Source organism: Corvus brachyrhynchos, unplaced genomic scaffold (genome assembly GCF_000691975.1).
Source record: "Corvus brachyrhynchos isolate BGI_N302 unplaced genomic scaffold, ASM69197v1 scaffold26, whole genome shotgun sequence".
In the NCBI taxonomy this organism is placed as follows: domain Eukaryota; kingdom Metazoa; phylum Chordata; class Aves; order Passeriformes; family Corvidae; genus Corvus; species Corvus brachyrhynchos.
The window spans coordinates 1519699-1541520 of NW_008239324.1; the positions used below are offsets into that span (position 1 = coordinate 1519699).

The 21822-nt window shown below is 41.4% G+C and overlaps 1 protein-coding gene across 2 annotated transcripts in view; it reads right to left on the reverse strand.

Annotated features, from left to right (window-relative positions):
• CDH13 (cadherin 13) overlaps nucleotides 1-21822 on the reverse strand; it is a 449314-nt gene that overhangs the window by 26341 nt on the left and 401151 nt on the right. For both annotated transcript variants that reach the window (XM_008638691.2, XM_017741000.1), the window contains exon 11: nucleotides 5768-5910. In XM_008638691.2, the coding sequence (XP_008636913.1) occupies nucleotides 5768-5910 (143 nt within the window). The remainder of the gene's footprint in view (nucleotides 1-5767; nucleotides 5911-21822) is intronic.

A 21822-nucleotide genomic window follows, 5' to 3' on the forward strand; every position in this document is an offset into this window, starting at 1 on the left:
CATGACTTACACACACTTTTTCAAATGATGGCTCTGAGAACAGTGCTTTTCATGCTTTCTAATGATGCTGCTCTGAGAATCTAAACACAAATTTCTGTCTCATCCCTCACGTTGGTTTTTTTCCCCCTCCATATGCTGTTTTTCCGCTCAGAAAATCTGTGTGTGCTCGGTGCTTTGGCAGCAGTCCCCTCACTGCAGGCAGGGATCCCATGCAGACAGCCCTGTTCCGTTCCATCCCGTGCTCAGGCTGAGCCCTATTAATGGTTCAGCCAAAGCAAATGGAACCAGGAGAGTGGGAAGACACCAAAATCTGGGTGTGCTACTCACAAAACTGCTCTCCTCAAAACCATATGCTGACATCTCAGTCCCTAACTCCCCATCAGTCCAAATTTCCTATGCATTTTCCGTATATATTGACATAGAGATGCTCTGTAAAATACACAAAATAAATAATCTTCCAAAGTTACAACCCTTCATTCATCCCCTCAGATAATATATGCAGCTCCTATTTTTGAGTAATTGCATTTCAAAAGAGCACAGCTCTTTCAGCATATCAAATTGCTACTGACACACGCCATCCGTCTTAAATACTGTTTTCAGCATTCTAATTTCTTTTTCTAATCATGGGCCCGTGATGACAAATTAAAACAATATTTTGTGTGCAATTCATATTTTACTGAAATTTAAAATGGCAAGAAAAGGATGAGTCTTCAATTTATTTTCTCTTCTCAATTAATACAGCAATTAAGATAAGGGGTATAAAACTGGCTTAATTGGGTTGCCATGGTAACTAATTGCCTGATTTCTTCAAAAATAGCGTGTTTTAGGTGGAATCAATCTATGGTAATTTAATTAGGTACATCATGAAGCAAGAAGACAGGTTAGATACATGTAAGGAAAAGTTCTAATTGCAAACTGCCACACAACTCTTTTTTCCTCCAGGTTTTTCTGGGTGTTATGTGTAACTCTTCACCACACAGAGTACAGAATAATAAGGTTTATTTTTAATGATTAGCAGTGCCAAGACCTGCACAATAAATGGGATTTCCAGGATTACTTGGATTCAACTGGGCCTTGGAAACACGGGAACAAGGGAAAATTAGACCCTGATTCAGGACTTTTTCGTTTTGCTGAGGAAAACTGAAATAGTGCCACAGCTCACAAGTACAACTGGCCACAGTCAGAGAAGCAAGGTCGAAGTTGTTTTTTTTTTTTTAACTGGCAAAGTGTAGAGCAAGGCAAACCCTGAACTCACACCTAAAGCTACTTTTAATGACATTTATTCTCTTTGTTTAATGCAGTAGAAGTTCTCATATTCCCAATTTCTGTCCCAGTAGCCCCGTGGTGATAGGAATGGCAGGGAAGGAAGCTGGAATGCTCACACTGGATCAGACTCTCTCGCTGGGAGAATCTTTCTCCCTGGCTTTGGGTGGGTGGGACCCCACTGGGGTGGCATGGGAAAAGTGAAATTCAACTTAAGTTTGCATTTAACCTGACCAGCAAGATGAGTGTGTCATTATTTGTCACCACGTGACAGTCTTGGACAGCATAGGTGGGTTTTCCATGACTCGAGCCACCAAAAACAACCAAAAAATTTTGTTTCTAAAGAGATAGAAAAAGCTACAAAATGCAATATTAATTCCAAAAAAAAGAGGGATTATTGCATAAATAAGGTAAATCTGGGGATAAATTATTATTCATGCCTCTAAAAGGAAAGGGAGAAACTAATTTTATCTTTTAAAGATTTCACACATTTTCCAGGTATTTTTATCTTCACCTCCAGACATGGTTTACTCCTCCCTTACTTTTTTTAGATTGTGACTCAAACTCTCAGAATACAGGAGAAAAAAAGACCTTTCCTGGAGAGTTTTTAGCATGGCTCTCCTTATGAGAAAAACGTACAGGTGTTCTGCTTTGTGATCCTCATCCCAAGTTTCCCAGTGAGTACCAGAACCTGCAGGACGACACCACAGCACGGTCACACAGCACATTTGGAAGGTTTGTTCCACACAGGTTTCTCAAACTCAAATGCTTTCTCCTCTGTGTTTCACACAGGTGTGTTTGGCAGAAAAGCTCCCAATAACTCTGTGACACCAAATTGGGTTCAGTGATTAGAGGGCTAAATCCAGGAAATAAAATGTACCATTGTTAGCAATTTTGTTAATTGAATGAAATCTCTGATGTTTCCCAAGATTGCATAAACCTGACTTTGCCCTGTTATCAGCTCATTCTCAGACTAAACACAGTTCATGACACTGTAATGTGTTAACTCTGCTGCATGGTATTTCCCACCAATGTTTAATTTCTTCTTTAATAGGCCAGAGACTCTGTGTCCACACAGGTCTTTAATAAAAAGTTTTCAAATTCTAAAGACACTTACATTGACCTTTTACTGAAATCAAATGTACTGAGAAAATTAGGGTATTTCTTCCAAAAAGTAATTTTTAAAGTGCAATGCGCCCCCATAAAAGGTCAAAATTTATTATCTATAAATTAACACTGTTTCCATCAAATTTGCTGTTACACATTGTTTTAAGAGTGTTTGGAAAGGTACAGGAACTGTTTAGATCAGGAATAACATAATTCTTACTTTACCACCTCTACCTGCAGTTAGTTTGATAATGCTGAGAAATAATATCGTAAAGGTCAAAAAGAATCTCATAAAGAGCTAAATTATTTCTTGCAGTGGAGTGACTCCATTTGCTATGCCCCATTCATTGTTACTGTCCTACTGGTAAAGAACAGTTTTGTGATATCCCAAAAATAGAGAAAGGTGTGATGGATTTATACAAAGAACTACCAAGCACAAAGCTCCAGGTTTTACTTGTGACAGAAATATCCAACACTTTACAGATTAAAAATAATGCCCTGGCACTTGCTCCCTGCACTGGAGTGTAATAACAAGGAGCCAGTGCCTGCTGGAACTGATGACAGATTCTCTGTTGACATCAGCAAAAGGGGACGGAAAAAGGATCACTGTGGGGTTTGTTTTCAGCTGTCTCCACTCTTCACCCAGGACAGCACTCAAATGTACAGTTATTTTATAAAGAGGTGATCATGGAACACAATGGGACAACAGATTCTTTTCTGTAAGCATATAAACTCTAAATGCTATGAACACTAAATAATGTTTATGGTTTAGGATATGGCTAAGGTACTTCAGCAATGTCTAAGTACAAGGCTTTATGTGATTTTAGAGTTAATCACTATAAATTCTGGTAAAGATTAGCACAGAGCTCACAGTGCCTGCTCGGCTGGAAGCTGCTCTGGGTACCCATTCCCACTGCTGGGCTGTGCCCTGGGCATTGCCTGAGCTCTCTGTATTCCCAGGAAGGGAAAGCAAAGCCTATGGCAGCCCAGACTTCCTCAGTGCCTGTGCCAGCACATCTCAGATTTGACTCAGACATAAGATGAGAGGCCAAAGGAAATAAAGACCTCCACTGAATGCTTTTGAAAAAGGAATTTCTGGAAAACTATTTCTTTTTTCCTCTCCTCCCTTTTCACCCCAAGCCTGTTAGCCCAAGCAAATGACTTGCTTTATTGGAAATGCCTCTAAATTTTCACTTTATTACCCTATTTCATTTGACAATTTTTAATCCTGCCTTTGGCTGCCCTCTCACTGAGAAGTCCCAGGCATATCCACTGGTATTAGACAGGCTCCACTTATTACCCTGAAGAAAGAGATCTGCAGTCTGTGGACAATGCTGCTCTGAAGAGAATGCAGAGAGTTACATTCAACCTGATTTTTTTTTTTCCCTTTTTAAGTTAACACAACCTTCTTTTTGAGTCCTGAAATAATTCTGTATTCATGTCATATCATTCTGCCACAATTTGGCTTCTCATCTAATGCAATATTTCAAGCTGGGCATTAGCTGTGATGGCTGGAGAGATGAAGTAGGTCTCCCAGCTGTGCTAGTTCACATTGTCAGTGGCCTGGAAATAAGTTTGGGATCACTTTCCGGGGGTATTGTCAGTCCCAGTCATCCCTGCAGGGAACGAGGCAGACCCCCAAGCTGTTGAGATCAACTCAAAACTTCCTTGGCTGCTTTGGCCACAGAGTCATTCATGAAGGCCAGCAGAAAATTTTTCCACCTGCCAGCCCATCTCTAAGTTTAAGGTGCTCCCCAAGCTGCCTGGTAATTAATCCAGAGGTGATACAGGGCACAAGGTTAATATGAGCTAATTAAGTTCTTCTGTTTATTCCCACTTCCACGTGTGGCAGGGCTGCACACTGCAGGAGAGCAGCTCTCTGAAATGGCCATTATTATTAACCCCTTAGCACCACAGTCCTGCATGCACACATGTGGTGTGTAACCACAACATTCACAGGAGTTTATGGTGCTGGAGAAGATGAACTCCTGCACCAACAGAGCTGCACAATCACAAATAAACACAGCTACAGGGGCTGGAATCAGGTGCTGGCTCAGTACCCCAGGCGAACAGGATTCCTTCCCTCTCTTTCTCTGCTGTTCAGCACAACTTTCCCTTCTCTCATTTTTCCAGAATGGAAAAAAAAAAATCTAAGAACTAAAAGCAGCGAGGCTCTGGGTTTGCATAAATGAGCAAGGCCTAAGTTGCAGCACAAAAGTGTTCCCCAAAATCCACATTACTCAGGCTGGTTCCCACAGTCAAAACCACTCAGTTTCTTTCTCCATCTGTTCTCTTTGACAACGCCTGACTTCACCTTTAAAACACAACTTTGTCCTTTGGGTAACCCCTCAGTAATATCCCAAATTTTTACTTTCATCGTGAGATGACATTTCCCAGCGCACCAGGTTTTAAGATGCATTAAAAAAAAAAAAAAAAAAAAAATCATCTCTATCCAATAGCAAGTAAAAGACAGAAATATGTTTAGTACTACATTTCTCCACAGAAATTTCCTAAGGAAAATATGTATATTAATATATAAGTAAATCATCATCTCAGCAGAATTTTTTTTCTGTTCTACATAAGGTGATATTTTTTTTCTCCTGTCAAGCCTTGCAAATGTTCCCTGAGTCATGTGCTTACAAAAATGTAGAATTGCTCTCTTAAAATGAGCATTTTACAATTCATCACCAGGGCTAAACCAGCTGCAGCTGTGAAAAAGTGTTACCATATTAGCTGTAATATTACAGGCAAATCTTTTATTTATTTTATGCCTTTAGCTCGAGAGATTTGGAATGTTCAGGATTTTCTCTTTCTTTCTCTGCTCCAAAGTCACTCACTGAATTTTCCCTAGATAGCTTAATTTGGATTCTATTTGACAGAAGGAACTTTAATACACACAATATGCAAAAATTGTTGCATTTTAACAAGGGGTTTAGTGATGTTTTTATTGTCACTGTTATCGCATTGAATAGATTATAATCCAGCATATCAAGGATGCATTGTTATTGGTATTTAGGTGCCTCAGGCATGCTGACTGCTCAAATACTGTGAAGAAATTAACTCTGATTAGGATGATTTATTAACTCTGATTTATTACTTTCCAAGAATGTTTCTAGACTAATTGCACCTAGCATTAAGAAATCAGTGTGGGAATAAATGTGTGAGGTATAAACCTAAATTAAAGCTGCTCTAAATTTGAAGTTTTAAGGTAATTCCTCTTTCCTCTGCTTTCCACAATGATCTCTAATACCTTTAGGTGGCCACGCAGGGAAGTGCTGCAGCACATGGTTAATTTTACACGTGCAGCTTCCAGAACAGAACTTTTCAAGCAGGAAAACCACAGGATATTATGGATAATAATATTAATTATAATAATATTAATAATAGTAATAGTTACCACTGTCTATGGCCAGGAAGAGAGCAGTGTAGACGTTGTTCTGCACAAAGGGAGATTCCCGGTCCAGGACAGCTGTGGTGCCAACGGTGCCATTGGTAGGGTTGATTTCCAGCCACCCTGCTGGGTCCTTGTACACTGAATACCTGAATAAAAGTGCAGAGATTGTTAACAAATTACACATCTAAACACAAAATAATCACTTTACTGCAAAGGAATTTGTCTTTGCACTCAGTGGCTTTTACGAGAGGATCTCCCGATATTTCAAAAATGCAATTTAAACCTTGTGCCTTCCTTTAGAGACTGTTCAGTGTGGTTAGGCTTAGCTGGCAGAGGGAGATACAGAGAGAAGTTTGAGTCAATTTCTTTGGAGATAAATATATGTCCCAAAGTTTAGCAGACAAATCAATATTTAAGAGATTACATAGGAGCTGTTTCCTACTGCTGTGTCACACAGCCAGAGCACTTCCAATGCGCCTCTGCATCCACACTGACCTCATGAATCCTGTCACAGTCCTCCTTTTCCCAGACTCAGAATTCCAGTTGGACTAGAAGTTGTATTTTTAATTTACTTTTTGAGTGTTTTTATTTTTTTATTTTATTTGGTTTTTTTTACAATTAGTTATTTTGGGTGAGCTGGAAATGCACTGAATTGTGGGGAATGGCAGCAAAAAGAGAGTCAGACAGTGAATTCACCAGGTCTGTGGGGAGGTGGTTATACCCAGCCCTGTTTGCACACATTTATTCTGCACTCTGGGATCTGGAGTTTCCTCCTTCTGCTGATTAAATTCAACCACATCCATGTTGCCTTAATCAAAGTTTGGAAATGCTGTCTCCAAGACCCCCCAACATGAAATTCGCTGGTGTGCTTTTTCCCTTTAATCAGCACAAATATTCAGCCCCCCAAACTGGAAATGTTTAAAGAGATTGTGGAGTTTACACACCAGGAACTTCCCTGCTTGACTGAAGCAATAAACGTAAGAATGTTCATGATTAGGGCCTAATTCCATACTCAGTTAAATATATTAAGTAATAGAACAACGCAGAAGTGAATTAACTGACACCAATTCCCTCTCCAATTAAATGTGTTAATATTTTAAAGCAAAACTCCAATCATATAATCAATACATGGGATAATAACCTGTTTATCTTTTTTGTAGTGAACTATTATAGGTCATAAACCACCATAAAAACTTTTATAGACATTTTAAATTACCAGTAATTGACATGGAACCTGTAATTATTTAATGAGTCTGTGCCAAGGCAGTGCCTCACAGCAGCATTCACCTGGAAGTGAATTCACCTGAAACTCCTGTGTGATAATGCTGCCCAAAAAAAAAAAAAAAAATTATCAGTGCAACTGTGAAGGAATAAACAAAAATAACACATTGTTGGGGGGTAAAAAAAAAGGTAAAATAAAATAAAATGTCAGCTGCTAACAAAGTGCTGACACATAGCCCTGTCCAGGCTGCTGCTCTTTACCACAGCTTTGCTTCAGGCTTGAAAAATGCAACTTCCTGGGTGCTGCTGAGCCTGACTGTGGTGCACAGGAACATTCTGGTGCTCAGGCAGCCAGAGTGAGCATCAAAACTTCTGCATATACAGTCAGGAAAAAATACACATCTTTATAAGCTGTTTTTATGTTAAAATAAGTTAAAGAGCAGATTTGGAAACCAGAAACTTTTGGAATTTATGCAGAAAAGGAGACAAATAGGGAAAATAGCTGACTTATTTATGCTGGCAGAAAAGTAACTCAGAGCTTCACCACTGGCTTCCCCCAGGAGCAGAAATTATCCCTTAGGGAATATGTGGAAAAGAATCAGAGGAAGACAGTGCACAGTGAGATGTTCCATCAGCCCAACATGTCCTTCCACTTAATAGCCATTTAAACATTAGTCAATACCTCAGCTTTATCTCCCACAAAAATGAGTGCCTGGAATGGCAACAGTGCAGATCATTATTTCATTTCACTTCTTTGTTTCTCTTTTTATTGTTATTTTTATAACTTTGCAACAAAGGTATGCACAAAAATATGAAACAAGGGCAGCCTAAACAATTCCTAGTCTGTTGTAAAACTGCAAATTCTCAATTAACCCCGAAACCATTTCAGAGGATTCAACACTTCTAAAGTAATGAGAATGTAAAATGGATTGTATTATCTTCCCTGATTGCTCTACAAAGCACTGTTGGCTGTGCAAATAAAAAACTGGATTGTATAACCTGTAATTTGGCACAGGATATTGTAAAAGTAGTACTTTGTCTTTCCCACCACACTTTTTACTTATTGTAAGAGCATATTGCAGTACAGTTAAGATGATTGTTCTTTGTTCCATTTTTTTGAGGGCTCTGCTAGCAAAGGTTTAGAATAGACCCATCATAAACACCATGATAAAGACAGAAGTTTGGAATGCAAAGATTCACTTCCCACTTTTGATTTCGGTGGGATCTGCTGATTGCACAGCAGCTTTTAAATCAGACCATTTTTTAGGTGGTTAAACATGAACTTGCCTGCATGTACCTACTGTTTCTTCAGTCCTAAACACACTGATACATCAGATGTACACAGAGCTGTGCTCTCTGGTGTGCCAATTACTCTTTGGTCTTATTCTACTTTACAGCAGTGAAATTTAGTGCTGCTCCTGGAGTTTATTTCATTGTGGGTTGGTTTTTTTTTTATAAATTTTAAGCTATGGCAACAGCTCACAGTTCCCAAGGGCTTGCATGCCAAGAGGGCAGGGGAAAATGTGTGTAACATGTTCTGATTGTGACCTCCTTGTGCTGGGTTCATGGCCTGGCATTGTCTATAAGCCAGGCATTGCAAAGAGAGCAGCAAAAACAATTCCCTTCAGCTGGAAATTGTCTGCTGCAATGTTTGAGTGCACACCTTAAACACAGCCCTACAAAGAGGCACAGAGAGGTTATGGATGCAGAACAGAGCACAAATCAAAATACACACTTGTCTATTTGGTGCAAATAGAGTAGCAGATATATGGAAATAATTTAAAACTTATAAATGGCATCTCCCCCTTGCTGCAACAGAGGGAAATAATTCTGAGAGCAGCTCCTGGGGTTGCCTGGTGCCGCTGGCTGGTGGCTCAGTTAGCAAAGATGCTTACACAGACCAGAGCTGTGTCACAGAAGGTGTGCAGAGGTGTGTAACACCGCCACAGAAATCCAGCCAGAGCCACAACCCTGCGCTAACCACAAACAGGGTTTCACAGCCAGCAGTGCCATGGGCCAGGGTGTCACAGGAGAGCAGCCAGGCACACTCAGATGCTGCTCTTGGCAAGGGCTTCCAGAGCTTGGTGTCCACCAGACCTTTCCCACATTGAGTCAAGGAGGCTCGGCTCTCACGCCTTGACAGAAGGCGAAGGAAGGCAAAATGCATCAGTGCCAAGTGTGTGCTGAATGACACCTCTGAGCCAGCCTGACGTGGCACTGACCGGAGGGAAGGACAGTGATTCTGTCAGCGTCGGGATTTTCAGCCTGGGGCATCTGGAGGCTGCTCGAGCTGTGTCCTACAGGGACACCAGAGCTCCCAGCAGGAGAGAAGGGCTGCAGTGGCTTTGGTCCCTGGAATCAGTGCCTGATCCTCCAGTCAGGCTTTGTACACTGTAGCAGCTGTTGACACCATGGTGGAGCAGGGAGCAAGGTTGGGCTGGCTGAACTGGGACTCACAGCCTGGATTTTGGGTCCCAGCTCCACCAAAATGGAATTAGGGAAGCCTTTCATTCATGCTACATCCTCATCTCAGGGTTAAAATGGTGAGGATGTATTTCTGCCTGGAAAAGCTGTTAAAAGGATAAAATCTGTAAATCACTGCAAAAGGCCTGAGAGCACAGGGCAAGAAGGGACATCAAAAGTACCAAGATAGACAGAACAGAAAAGAATATTTGAGTGGCTTTCTAAAGATGCAGAAAGATATTTCCTGACATTTTCAAATTGCCTATCTCCTTAATTCTTTTTAACCTATGTTTGAAATAGAGTCAAACCCATATGAGTAAAAATCCATGTTCTCTGTCATCCATCCATCCATCCATCCATCCATATGTGTGTTGTTACTTCCTGGTCTTGGGCAAATCTGGAAGTGTCAGCCCCCCATGGCAGGGGGTGGAACAAGATGATCTCTAAAGTCCCTTCCAACCAAAAACATTCTGTGACAGACACTGATAGTAAAGATTTTCACACCATTTCACTCTGCCTGGCAGGAGCCAGTCTCAGGAATATAACAAATTTATTCATACACAACTCCAATTCATACCTGCTCCTTTTATGGGTCCTGGTCTCACCAACATAAGTATAAACAATCAGTGACCTAATATTTCCCCTAAGTATAGCTGCACGTTTGCATTTGGAATGAAGAACATTCACGTTATTCACATTTGCTCATGCTGGGACTGCAGCATGTAATGGCAGCACATGATTTTTTTCTGTGAGCTCTTCCAGAGCAATTCAAGTAAAATAATAATGGAGAAGGTAACTTTGTGTGTCTGTGCCTGTGAGCTCAGCATGAAAAACCCTTTTGCCTCTGAATGAAAAAATCTCTAAATACAGATATTCTGTAATCTTTAAATGAAACCAGTATGAATTTCTGGTTAAAAAATCATGAGCCACTACCCCTGGAAAAAGGAGTAGTGGTATTTGGGAGAGACTTGTACAGCAATTACAGCACGAAGATGCACACCTGGGGAAGCAGTGGTGCTTCTCAGAGAAAGATAAAACAACTTTCCAAAATATAAGTGCAACATTAAAAATCTGGATTAAAACTGCATTGTGCTCTATAGAGGGATGACATAATGCAGAGTTTTAGAGATCAACTGCTTCCCATGGAGCTCCCTCTTCTCCACTGTGCTCTCATTACCTTTTGCCTGCACTAATTACGGCAGCATATGGCACCAAAAAGAGCAGAAAGGGAACCTTATTGCAGCACAGCAATTCTCCAGCTGAACCACACCCACGCTCATTACTGAGGACGCACGGCAATTTTTCTGCTTTTTGGCTATGAGATAACAAAGGTATTCCTGCTCCCAGGCTGGTCTGGGTTATAAGCTTTGGGGAGGGCAAAACCATAAATATCTGTATATTCCCAGCCTTGCACAGCTGGGTCTCTTATTCCTACCCCGCGTGCAACAAAAACAATAATAACGATTCTCTAATGTCTATTACAGCTAATGTTCTGTAACTATACTCACATTTGGTTTTGTAAAGATCATTTTTATGCAACTTCCAAGATTGGTTTTATTTTTATCTTTAATTTTAAAATGTTTGTGGCATTAAAGCCATTGGAAGAATGTTGTCAGAGTAGTTGTGGGTTTTCATTTGCCAAGGCCAGGTTGGATGGGGCCTGGAGCATCCTGGTCTGGTGGGTGACATCCCTACACAGGGCAGGGGGGTTGGAATGAGGTGGTCTTTAAGGGCTCTTCCAACTCAAACCATTCAATTATTCTGTGATTCATTTTTTTTTCAGATATTGAAGAACAATGTGGATTGATTAAATGGACTGATTTCGAGGTGCAGGGGAATACAGAGGTTTGGATTCCATTTTTTACTCAGATATAAAGCTGCTGCCCAAAATCTTCTGCTGCAGCCCCTAAACACAGCTTTGTACAGGGCACTAACTCGTGGCCCTTGTGTTTAGTGTGACAAAGCCTGTCCTAACAGCAGAAGGGAGGCGTTATTTGGGATACCTGAATTCATTTCCATTACAGGTAAGTACTAAAAGGCAACCAGAGGATTTCATATCAAAGGGAAAACAAAAGCATAAATGCTTCATCACACAATGTTAGTGAGACAAAATGTAAGCATTTAGACATGTCAAGAACTCCAGGCCAGGTTATAAGAGAAATGATAAATGCTGACCCCACTAAAGGGCTTTTCCTGATCTTTTCCTGTCAATTGTAACCATGCATGCTGATTCCTGATTCTCAAGGCTTTCAGAACTGTCTGTGTGTCTAACTTTGTGATTCCAGAGAATCACCCTCAAGGCTTTCAGAACTGTGTGTCTAACTTTGTGATTCCAGAGAATCACAGAGTGGTTGGGGTTGGAAGGAACCTCTGGAGATCGTCACTGACAGTTTTCAGGACCTGTTGTGAATCTTAAACCTCACAGTGTCTGGCCTAAGCCTTGGCCTAAACACAGTCCTTGTAACCACGCTCTATTAACACAGAGCTAACTCAATCTTCCAAAGAGGTTGTTAGAGAGTCAGAAAGGAAAATAAAATCTGAACTGACCTCTGCTTATACTTTCCAGTGCCCGTCTTTGATTTACACACTCCAGCTGCCAAGCTAAACATGGTTAGCTTTCTTTACCATTAAATCATATGAAATGAACAGATTTGAATTCAGATTCAAATGCACTAAAAGTGTGGCTCTATGCTACATGTGCAGCAGGCTGTGAAAAACCTCCTGCAGTGCTCTCCTGCAGACATTTGGACATGCTCAAATTACTTCGGCTAGATTCTTTAAAAAAATAAAAATCAAAAATGTAGAAAAGCAAATTTAACTGCAATCGATACTATTATTAATCAGAATAAATATATCATATACATATATCATTAAAACCTAAAACCTGAAATAAATCACATTTTATGGCCATGCTGTTGAGAAAGGTGTTAGGTCAGGTGCAATTTTAAACTCACTGAAGATTGGGGATTTATGCAAGAGCCATTTTTCAGCTTCGTGGGATGGATTTATGGGCTTGCAGACCGTCTGTATTTTCACAGGCTGGAAATGTCAACTTAGAGTACAATTAAAAAAAATAATTAACCCCCTCCCCCCTCAGTGTTGTGCCACAGGTGACTCTGTGCATTTTTGGCCACTGAAAACGCACATTTCTCTGATAACCTGGGTGCATTCCAGGATGAATCCCTCAGCTCTGCAGGTGGGGCATCAAAGCTTTTGTTGTAACTCCCTGCAGCAGCTTTTTCTTGGGTGACCCCAGAGTATCCCTCAAGTTTGTGGGAGTTCATGTCCAGACTTAAGTTTTCAGATGCCTTATGCTGATCCTGTCTGAACAGGCATCACAATTCCCTGCCTTGGTCCTTGTCTGGCCCTGATCTCAGGGATTTTAGCCCTGGAAGTGGTTCCTGTGGCCTGAGGGTTTGGGTTGCAGGCTGTGGCCACACTACAGGCAGGATTTGCTCCTGTTTCCACCTGCAGAGCACTTTGGTGCACCCCATCTCCCCATCTGAGATAAAGATTCCTCAGTCCAGCTTTATTTTGCTTGTCACATCAGGGATTTAATAGGCTGGCTTTCATCACAATTCTCTATCTCCAATGATACAATCAAAACAGAATGAAAAATTAGATGAAATTCAGTTTTTAGTCTCCCGCCACTGAGAAATGTCAAATGAGAAAATGGTTGACTAATTAGTTATTTGTGTGGAGAAATAATGGTGTAAACCCCTTGGTAAACACGAAGAAAATAACAGGAGCGACTAGAATAATAAAATAAACCCAAACTCAAAACCTACAGCAATTAATCAAATGAAAATAATAAAATTGTATTAATGAGGCGGTTAAATAAAATGCTCTGGAAATGAAAATATTTTTTGTTATTATTGTACAGTCTTTCAAACATTTCTCTATGCTGAAACCTAATTTTCTCTTTTTTTTCCTTCGGGGCAAAAAAAATCCTAGAAGCTGAGGTGTAACAAAAAAAAACTTCCACAAACTCATTTATGTATGTTTTAATCAGAAGTGATTAGGGCTATGGTTAAATGAAGCCAGAGGCTATAAGTACCAGAATTATTCCTAAAGCTAGGGAATAATACACCATATCTGGGACTAACACACTGGTATAATCAGGTTGTTACTGTTAGAATAATTGTCAACACATGCAAATCAGTAAAAGTTTTCTCATTGTAGCAGTTGTGCCTCAAAAGCTAATCAACATCAAATGAGCTGCAGGGTCTTTTACAAACTACCCAGAGAAGGTTTTTGGCAGCAAAACTCTATCAAAGTTTCTGCACACGCCTGTTCTTTGTGCCTGTGCTTCCAGCAAAGGCAGCTGCTCCCACTGCAAATCCATTTGCTGCTCCCTGTGTCCAAGAACCACCCTCGTAGCTTTGAAAAACTGGAAAAATTTTATAGGAGCCCAGCAGATCCACCACTGAAATGTCAGTATTGAACAGAGCCATGGAATAGCACATTTCTGCAGCTTCTCCCGTTCTTTTTTCTAAGGGATGGGCGGAAAGGAGGTTGGAAGTGGCTCACACTGTGAAGTTTTAATCTATCCAGATCAGTAGAGCTCCTGCTGGACTGGCTGCTCCCAGGCAGGAATTGCTCTGGCAGCTTCCAGGAAACCTCAGCTGTGCCCTGGCTGATACCAAAGTCACAGTGGAAACACCCTGGCCTGGAAACACCTCCCAAAGGGGCAGGGCAGGGAGCTCAGCACAGTTTGCATCCTGAGCCTGTGCATCCAAACTTAATCCCAGCCTGGCTGCTATTGACTCTGGGACTCATCTCTAATGAGGGAAGTGAATTAATGTTTCTGCAAATTAATTTCCAAGAGGGAAGGGTAACAAGTGTGCTGAATAATCATTTCAGCACAGTTTGTGTCCTGTGCCAGTGAGAAGCCCTCACTACAGCGGTGCCTCAAAGCAGAGTGAGAGCAGCAGGCACCCCTGGGCACCTTCAGCTGCCTCTTGCACACTCACTTGACTCTTTTGTTGCCTTTTCTCATCAGTACTTTTCAAAGAATTCCAGTCCAATACAAATCTGGAGGACACTGGATATCCCAGTGATGGGGAATAACACCTTGCCGCTCTGCAAATGATTAATAATAAAGTCTAGAACTGGCACAGGCCTTTCTCCCTGTTGCTAGAGGAGCAAGAAATACCAAGGGGGACATTTTGGGAATCAACTCCTGCAGATTTAGCAGAATTACTTGCTTTGATACTAAACATTAACAACATTTCCTGTTAATGACAGCTCTTTGGGAGCCAAAGAATGTTCACAAATGACATGGAAAGAGCAGTGTCTCAATGTGAGCATCCACACATGGTCCCTGGGACCACAGCTCCACAGCCCAAGGCACTCAGAGTTATTAATAGAATGACTTTCCTCCATCCTAACCCTTACAATATGTAATTTTTACCTCTACAGTGCTAGAGAAAATCCTGGAACGGTTTGGGTTGAAAGGGATGAACCAGCATAAATATTTTCACTGGCATTTTCTTAGCCTGGCAACAAAGCTCAAGGGAAAAAAAACAGGGGTAGCATAAGAAAGGACAAAATTTAACACACAATAAATTGGCTGTGCAAGAAGTTGCAATTCAGACAGCAAATCTGTGAAGGAGCTGATAGTGCCAGAAAAGCAATCGCAGTTGTTTCCTGTGCTGACAGAGCTGGGGGATTCCCGAGCTGCCTGAACTTGCACAGGGCTGGTTTCTGAGACTCAGCTATTCCCAAGGCATAGCACGGAGATGACGGGAGAGCAATAATGTTCTGCTGATTTAGGAAATCCTCCGAGTTCCTTGGCAAGCTGCAGTCGGAGGCCTGGCAGGAAAAGCAGCCCCAGCCCTACTCCTTCCCTCTGCTCTCCCTGTCGAGCACACAGCCCTGTCCCCAGCTCTAGTTAAACATGATGGGACAGCCAGGATCGAATATGCTGCTGCTGCAGGGTTCCCTCCAGACACTCATTTTTGTGAGATATTGGCTGCTGATCCACTAATTATAAGTATGTTTTCATGTATTTGACAGGCATAATCTTGAGTGGCAAAGATCCACATTGGAATCCAGACTTCACTGAAGGAAAAGGAAAACATTGATCCTGGGAGTTGAGCTGAACCTGATCCAAGCAAAACCTGGCTTAAATCTTGGGGTTTTTCTCACATTAGAGCACTGCCTGGCCCATTATTGTGGTCTTTGCTGAGTGTGGAGCTCAGCCTCAGAAGGATATTTTGTGTTTGCCGTTCACAGTAACAGCTGAATTTAGAACTGACATCTCGTAGAGGGGATTTGCTCAGCGAGCAGAGCTGTGTGACCCCTCAGGAGGCTGCAGCAGCACCCTCAGCCTCTCCTGCAGAGCCACTGCTGCTCCTGCTGCCACAGCCTGTGGGTGCCACAGCCCTTGCTGCCACCAGCTCCCCATGACAAGCTCCGAGCACACAGGGATGCATTCCCATCAGCTCCGTTTTCCTGCAGGAAGAGTTTTGCTAGCGAGGCTGGAAGGTTCCACCAACACATCTGTACCCACCATGGCATCAATGACAGCTCTAAACCAACAAAATGACACTACTTGTCCCTCTGTCCCCCACGGGGTCCCTGAAGGAGGGAGCTGGACAGAGGCAGAGCCCTGTGCTGGAAATTCAAGTTCCCGCTGGCACACAGAGTCGTGGAACCACGGGATCGTTAAGATTGGGAAAGATATTTAAGATCATCAAGTCCAACCATTAACTGAGCACTGCCAAGGCCACCCCTAACCCGTGTCCCCAGGTGCCACATCCACGGGGCTTTGGTCACTTCTAGGGATGAGCACTCCACCACATTTCTAACTCCTGGTATGACACTGGGAATCAAAGGCTTGTCCTGGCTCCAACCCTTCACGTGGCCTTGCTAAATGTTAACTTCAGGGAGGAGATATGTGGTGTTCCAAACCCAGGCAAACCATTCCAGGATGAAACGGAATCGAATCAGAATGGTTTTGGTCACAGTTTGATGGCAACTGAGGAGTTAATTAGGAGTTGTTATTTAGGAGTTGTTGTTTAGGCTTGTTGCCTATTTAAACCTAAGCATCTCTTATTAAAGTTGAATTCTCTGTGGGACAGTGCAAGAGCAGGAGATAATATAAAATAAAATATGTCACTTTGTTATCAATAATGCAAAAATTGATGTGTTTTTCCTTTTAGTTCTCTTGCTTAGCTTTGTTTAAAAAGAATTGTATTCATAGTAGGAAAATAGACTGTCCCAGTGCTTTTGTATAGTTATGTAGCCCAGAGGAATAAATACCCACCAAGGAAAAACACTTTCCAACCTTGTAGCATCAGTAACAAGAAAAGGAAACGGTGGGTGAGAAATTCAGTAGCGTGTTTGATAATGTGAGTACATAATATCCAAGGAAAAATTACATTACCACCTGATAATGTGAAGAAAAAGGCACATTTATTCCTGGCTAACAATAACTCTTAAATTAAGATTTTGGGGTTTTTTTTCCAGCTGATTTCAAATACACTAAGCACTTCATGGGTGCAGTTTTATAGAAGAAACTTAATTAATTCTCTTTCATTCTTTTGGTAAGAATGGACAATGCCCTATTTGAGTTTTGTTTGACCGATTACATTGAACTATACAAAAGAAATGAGACCTCTTTCTATCCTGAATGTTGCAGCAATGTGTGATATCATGTCACATCTTTTCCTTTATTTTCAGACAGTTTTGTTCCTTTGCCTAATTCCCTCTCTTTAATGACCATGAAAAATGAACAGGGCAGTGTGATCTATCTTTTCTAACCTTAGTAAATCAGATTCTCAGGCATTACAGCTGTCCATGGATGTCTCTTACCCACCTGGCCCTTATGTTTCAAGGTTGTGCATAACCATGTCTTGGGTGTTTCATTTCCAAAGTCATCAAGTCCAGGCTGTTCCATTTGTTAGGGGTTGCTGTGCTGAATTTCCTTCTTCCCCACCTTTCTGCCTATAGGAATCTCTAACACCCAACATCCAAGGGATGCTAGAAAACAAAATACTGCTTTCCACCCATTGAATGAAAACATTAAAACTCAGATTCCACACTCTGTTATGTTCACTCAGGGGATGTTCGTTGTAGTATCCCTTGTCTGAGTGATGTTACTGTAAGACAAAATTGTCCTTGCACAGCTAAATATTAATAGAGGATGACCAAAATGAAATCCTGCATTTCCTGGTTCCTGGAATTTCCTATTCTGAAAAAAAAAGTCACAAGGTGTATTTTTATATATAATATACAACATATTAAACCCTCCTGTGTTTTTCAAGGAAATAAAAATTTAAAGTATATTCTTTACCGAAAATTATCTTTTATATACTAAGAGGTGAGTTCATGCTGAAGAAGTCTCAGTAATTTCCCTCTGCAGGTTAAAAAGCTTCTTTCTTGCCAGGGTACACATCCTGTGTGCATCTGAGGGCTTGCTCTGATGTGCTGCCTACAACAAATCTACTCTGCACAGCACAATTTTTATATCAGGTTCATCATCATAATAACCAAGTCCCCCCCAGACATATATTAAACAACATGACAAATGTGTGTCATTTAAGAAATCTACTGGCCAGTGAGGGAAAATGTGAAGAGGTTAGAGGGGAAAGCTCCGGATAAGTATTCATTTATGACACAAAAAGAGCTTTCATTAGATGTTAAGGGCTTAAGCACTGAAAAGACAGGAAATGGAAGATTGAGACTTGCTTATGTTGTTTTACCACATTGACAGTGCTGCTAAACTTTCAACCAGGCCTTGCCTGCCTGCAGGGTGGCACTAATGAGGTAAATATTTTGCCAAAAGTATTCCACTATTTGGCTGTATATAGTTTTATTTTCTGCTTAATATCCATTGCATTCAGTGCACACAAATATAGTGCTCTGTGAATTGAGTGTATTTGATCTTCTAAAATTCCAGTTCACTGTTATGTCTTGCTTAATTCATGCTGTTTAACCCCGGGCTGGACCCCAGGAATTAAACTTCTCACACCCTTTTCCCTTGTCTTTTGGGTTCTGAATGTTTTGCCAGCCACTTTCAATGCAGGTCCAGAGCATCATAGTGGGATGAATTTTAATGTTTCAATTTGACAGACAAAAAACTGGAAGCCTCAAAACCTGTAAAAGAATCTGGGTTTTTTTTCCCCCTGAAATGACAGAAACTGTGACGAAAAGACTCACTGAGCTGCACAAAGAAGGACTTATTCAAAAGCACAGTTACACAAAGGTTAAAGCCTTTTAGGGTCCTTTCCTTCTTTTTCTTTTTCCTTGCACTTAAAAATCTAAGCTCTGTAGCAGTTTCCACAACTTAACACCCCTGACATGGAGATGTGCACAACTGAGACACTGTTGTTTTCTTTCTGTGCTAAATTGTTTGTCAAACACTGGTTAATAACTTAGAGGATTCCAGGGCCAGAAGCTGCACACCTTGTTCTGTACTAATAGAAAAATTCCTTATTTTAGTCCTGAAGCATTATTAGATAAAGGCTGGGGCTGCATTTGTGTAAAATGCTACCAATGACCCGGGGCTGGATCTCCAGAGAGGCTGGGCCTTAGGCAGTGAGAATTCTTGTGGAAATTTCCCATGTGAAAGAGGAAGCAGTACTCTGCCAGACCCATTAAAACAGGTAATTGTGCAAAAATTCTCCAGGGTTTGGAGTATTCAGTGAAATCTGGGTGAGAAGGGTTGGTACCTCCAAGGGGATGTGGTGCTAAGCACTACCCAGAGGAGCTGCCCGAGGGATCCCATGGATAATAATTTTCTGGCTGTATATAGAGCAGGCATGCATGTCTCTGTAGGCATATTTACCTGGAGTATAATGGTCGTAAAATTAGGAAGAAGTCAGTCCCTAGTAATTCACATTTGAACCAAGAATGAATTTGCAGGCTTACTGCTGCTTAACAAAGTGCATAATTTCACCCTTACTCAGAAACTATTTTGCAGAAATTGGCATCCTTATTACGAAGTTAATAGAAAAATTCCAATTGAACTCTGCAAGGCATTTTTCCTATTACAGTAACATTGCAGAGCTCCATTTAGTAAAAATGAGTGCTTAAACCTTCTGACAATTTCTTCAGTGAACTTCAATTCCACTCCAAGGATAACCATCTGTGAGCCTGAAAGGAGATGGGGCCTTTATACCTTGAAATCCACAGGCTGGGGCTGCCTTGCCATGGAGCAGTGGCTGTAAACACACAACACACAGAAATTCTGTGCTTTTGGGAAAGCTCCTGCTCCCAGATGGAAACCTCCTCCCAGATTCAGTGGGAGTTTTGCCCTGAACTGGGAGTTCCCATGGGTTTATTCTGCCCTTAGTGTGGAGATGGCAAATTAATGAAGTATGGCCACAGTGTGCCATCCAAATTCTGTACCTGCTTTAAAGCCACAAGTGCTGAATTGCTTAATTAGACACTTTCCCTTCATGGCAGGATCCAGGCCTGGGTGCAGCACCAATCTTCCTGGAAAACTTTGATTTCAGTGCTTGGTTTTCCAGCTTTTGCCATCATATAAACCACCACTGGTGCCTGGAACTCCAATCATATCTATTACCAGTCCAAATAAATTTCTATCAAAGCACCACTGAAAGCTGTAACTACACATGGACGTTCACGCACGCTCAAACCTGGCTGAGTGAGACTCCAGAATTCAATAGCTTTAAAATATTAAGAGAAATTCATACCACCCCCTTCCCTGTCAACACGACTCCTCACACTGTGTCCTCAAACTTGATAGCTAACTTATTATAATCAAGATACTCTTTACTTCTTCCAGAGACAAAATCCTGCCTTTTCTGAGACTAGAAGAGAACAGTCATGACAAAGTGAGTTATTGTCTAGATCTGCCTTCCACTGCAAGCATAACTTGTGACTGATAGATCCTATTGTTATATTTCTCAAGAAGATCTGCAATATTGTTTAGTCGGTGACATGAAAAATGTGCCCTATAATTTCACAGTTCACAGCCATTCATTCTGAGCGCTGACACGGTTGAAATCATAATGTGGCATAATATTGTTATGCAGGATAAAGACAGAGGGTCTAATTAAACTCCCCTTAAATGCTACATTCTTCCTTATTAATCAAGAATTCAGGATTCTAAAGGTAATATCAAGGCAAGCTGAAATAGGTGTCTATGGCTTATTTGATTTCATGGAAACACAGATTTTCAATGCTATCACCCACAGCTTTAATATCAACATATTAAGTATGATTTATGCCAACAGAGTAGAACAGTGGAAAATTTTAAGAAGAGGATCTTCTGACAAGTATTGTCAGGAGTGATGAAGTCTAGCTTCAGTAGTTGGGTTCTGGGCAAAACGATGAATCATGGATTGAGGATACCTGGCCCCCCTGCTTTAGGTAGTCTTTAATCATTTAATTCAGACAATTCTGCTATTTCAGAGACCAATCAAGGAGAGAGGGATTGATCTTTTTTTTTTTTTTCCCCCTCAGGAGAGGGACTGTGTTCTTTAGAACAGCCTCACTCAGTCTGGGTGAAAATCTCCTCCCTGCTCTGTTTCCTTTTCTACCAGGAGAGGACAAGGAAACAGATGCTGTACCAACATTTTACGTACATTAACCTTTCCTCAAACCTTGGCAGCTGCTAGGGAGAGACAAGAGTTCACACAAGATAAGATATGAGTATAGACAAGGCAAGTATGGAAGCTCCCTCACCTCCCAGCAAGGCAAAAACTGGTGTAACAAAGAACGGGTGAGCTGGGATTGGTTTCAAGCACTGAAAATTAAGATATACAAAAGCAGAAAGAAGTGAAGAAGTGGTCAAACATCTACCCCAACACAGAGGCAGAGAATATCAGTAAGAAGAGGGCAAAAAGAAACATCGGGGGAGAGTTAGAGGTGTCCCTTAGCATGAGAGACACTGGAAGAGCTGGGGGATCAGTGATGCCAGGGACCCTCCCAGTGCGAGCAGGGAGGTGCTGACAGGTCAGTGCTAAATTAAAGCAGCCAGGGGATGCCTGTGAGGAGCAAAGGGACTGAATAACAGAGCTTGGGAGGCAGACTATCAACATCTGCTCACAGCTCTGAGGAAAAGCACATCCTGCCCCTCTGCAGCTCCGCTACTGGAGCTGACAGAGATGGAACGGGCTTTCCCCAATGGTCAGCATCAGGTGCTGTCCACAGCTTTTACAGGGCTTGGATTGCAGCTTTGGCAGGTGTTTCAATTCTCTCAGCAGTGGGATTTAATTCCAGTCATTTGTTCTCTTCTGTCTCATCTCAGTAGCTCCCACCTGAAAATTTTTATTTTCTTTTTTCTTTTTTCTTTTTTTAACCAGCTGCTTCCTCCACATTACTTCAGCCTTAGTGATATATCCAGACAGTGCTGGCCAGCTACAAACCATCTTCTGCACAGGGAAAATGGGGCTGATTTC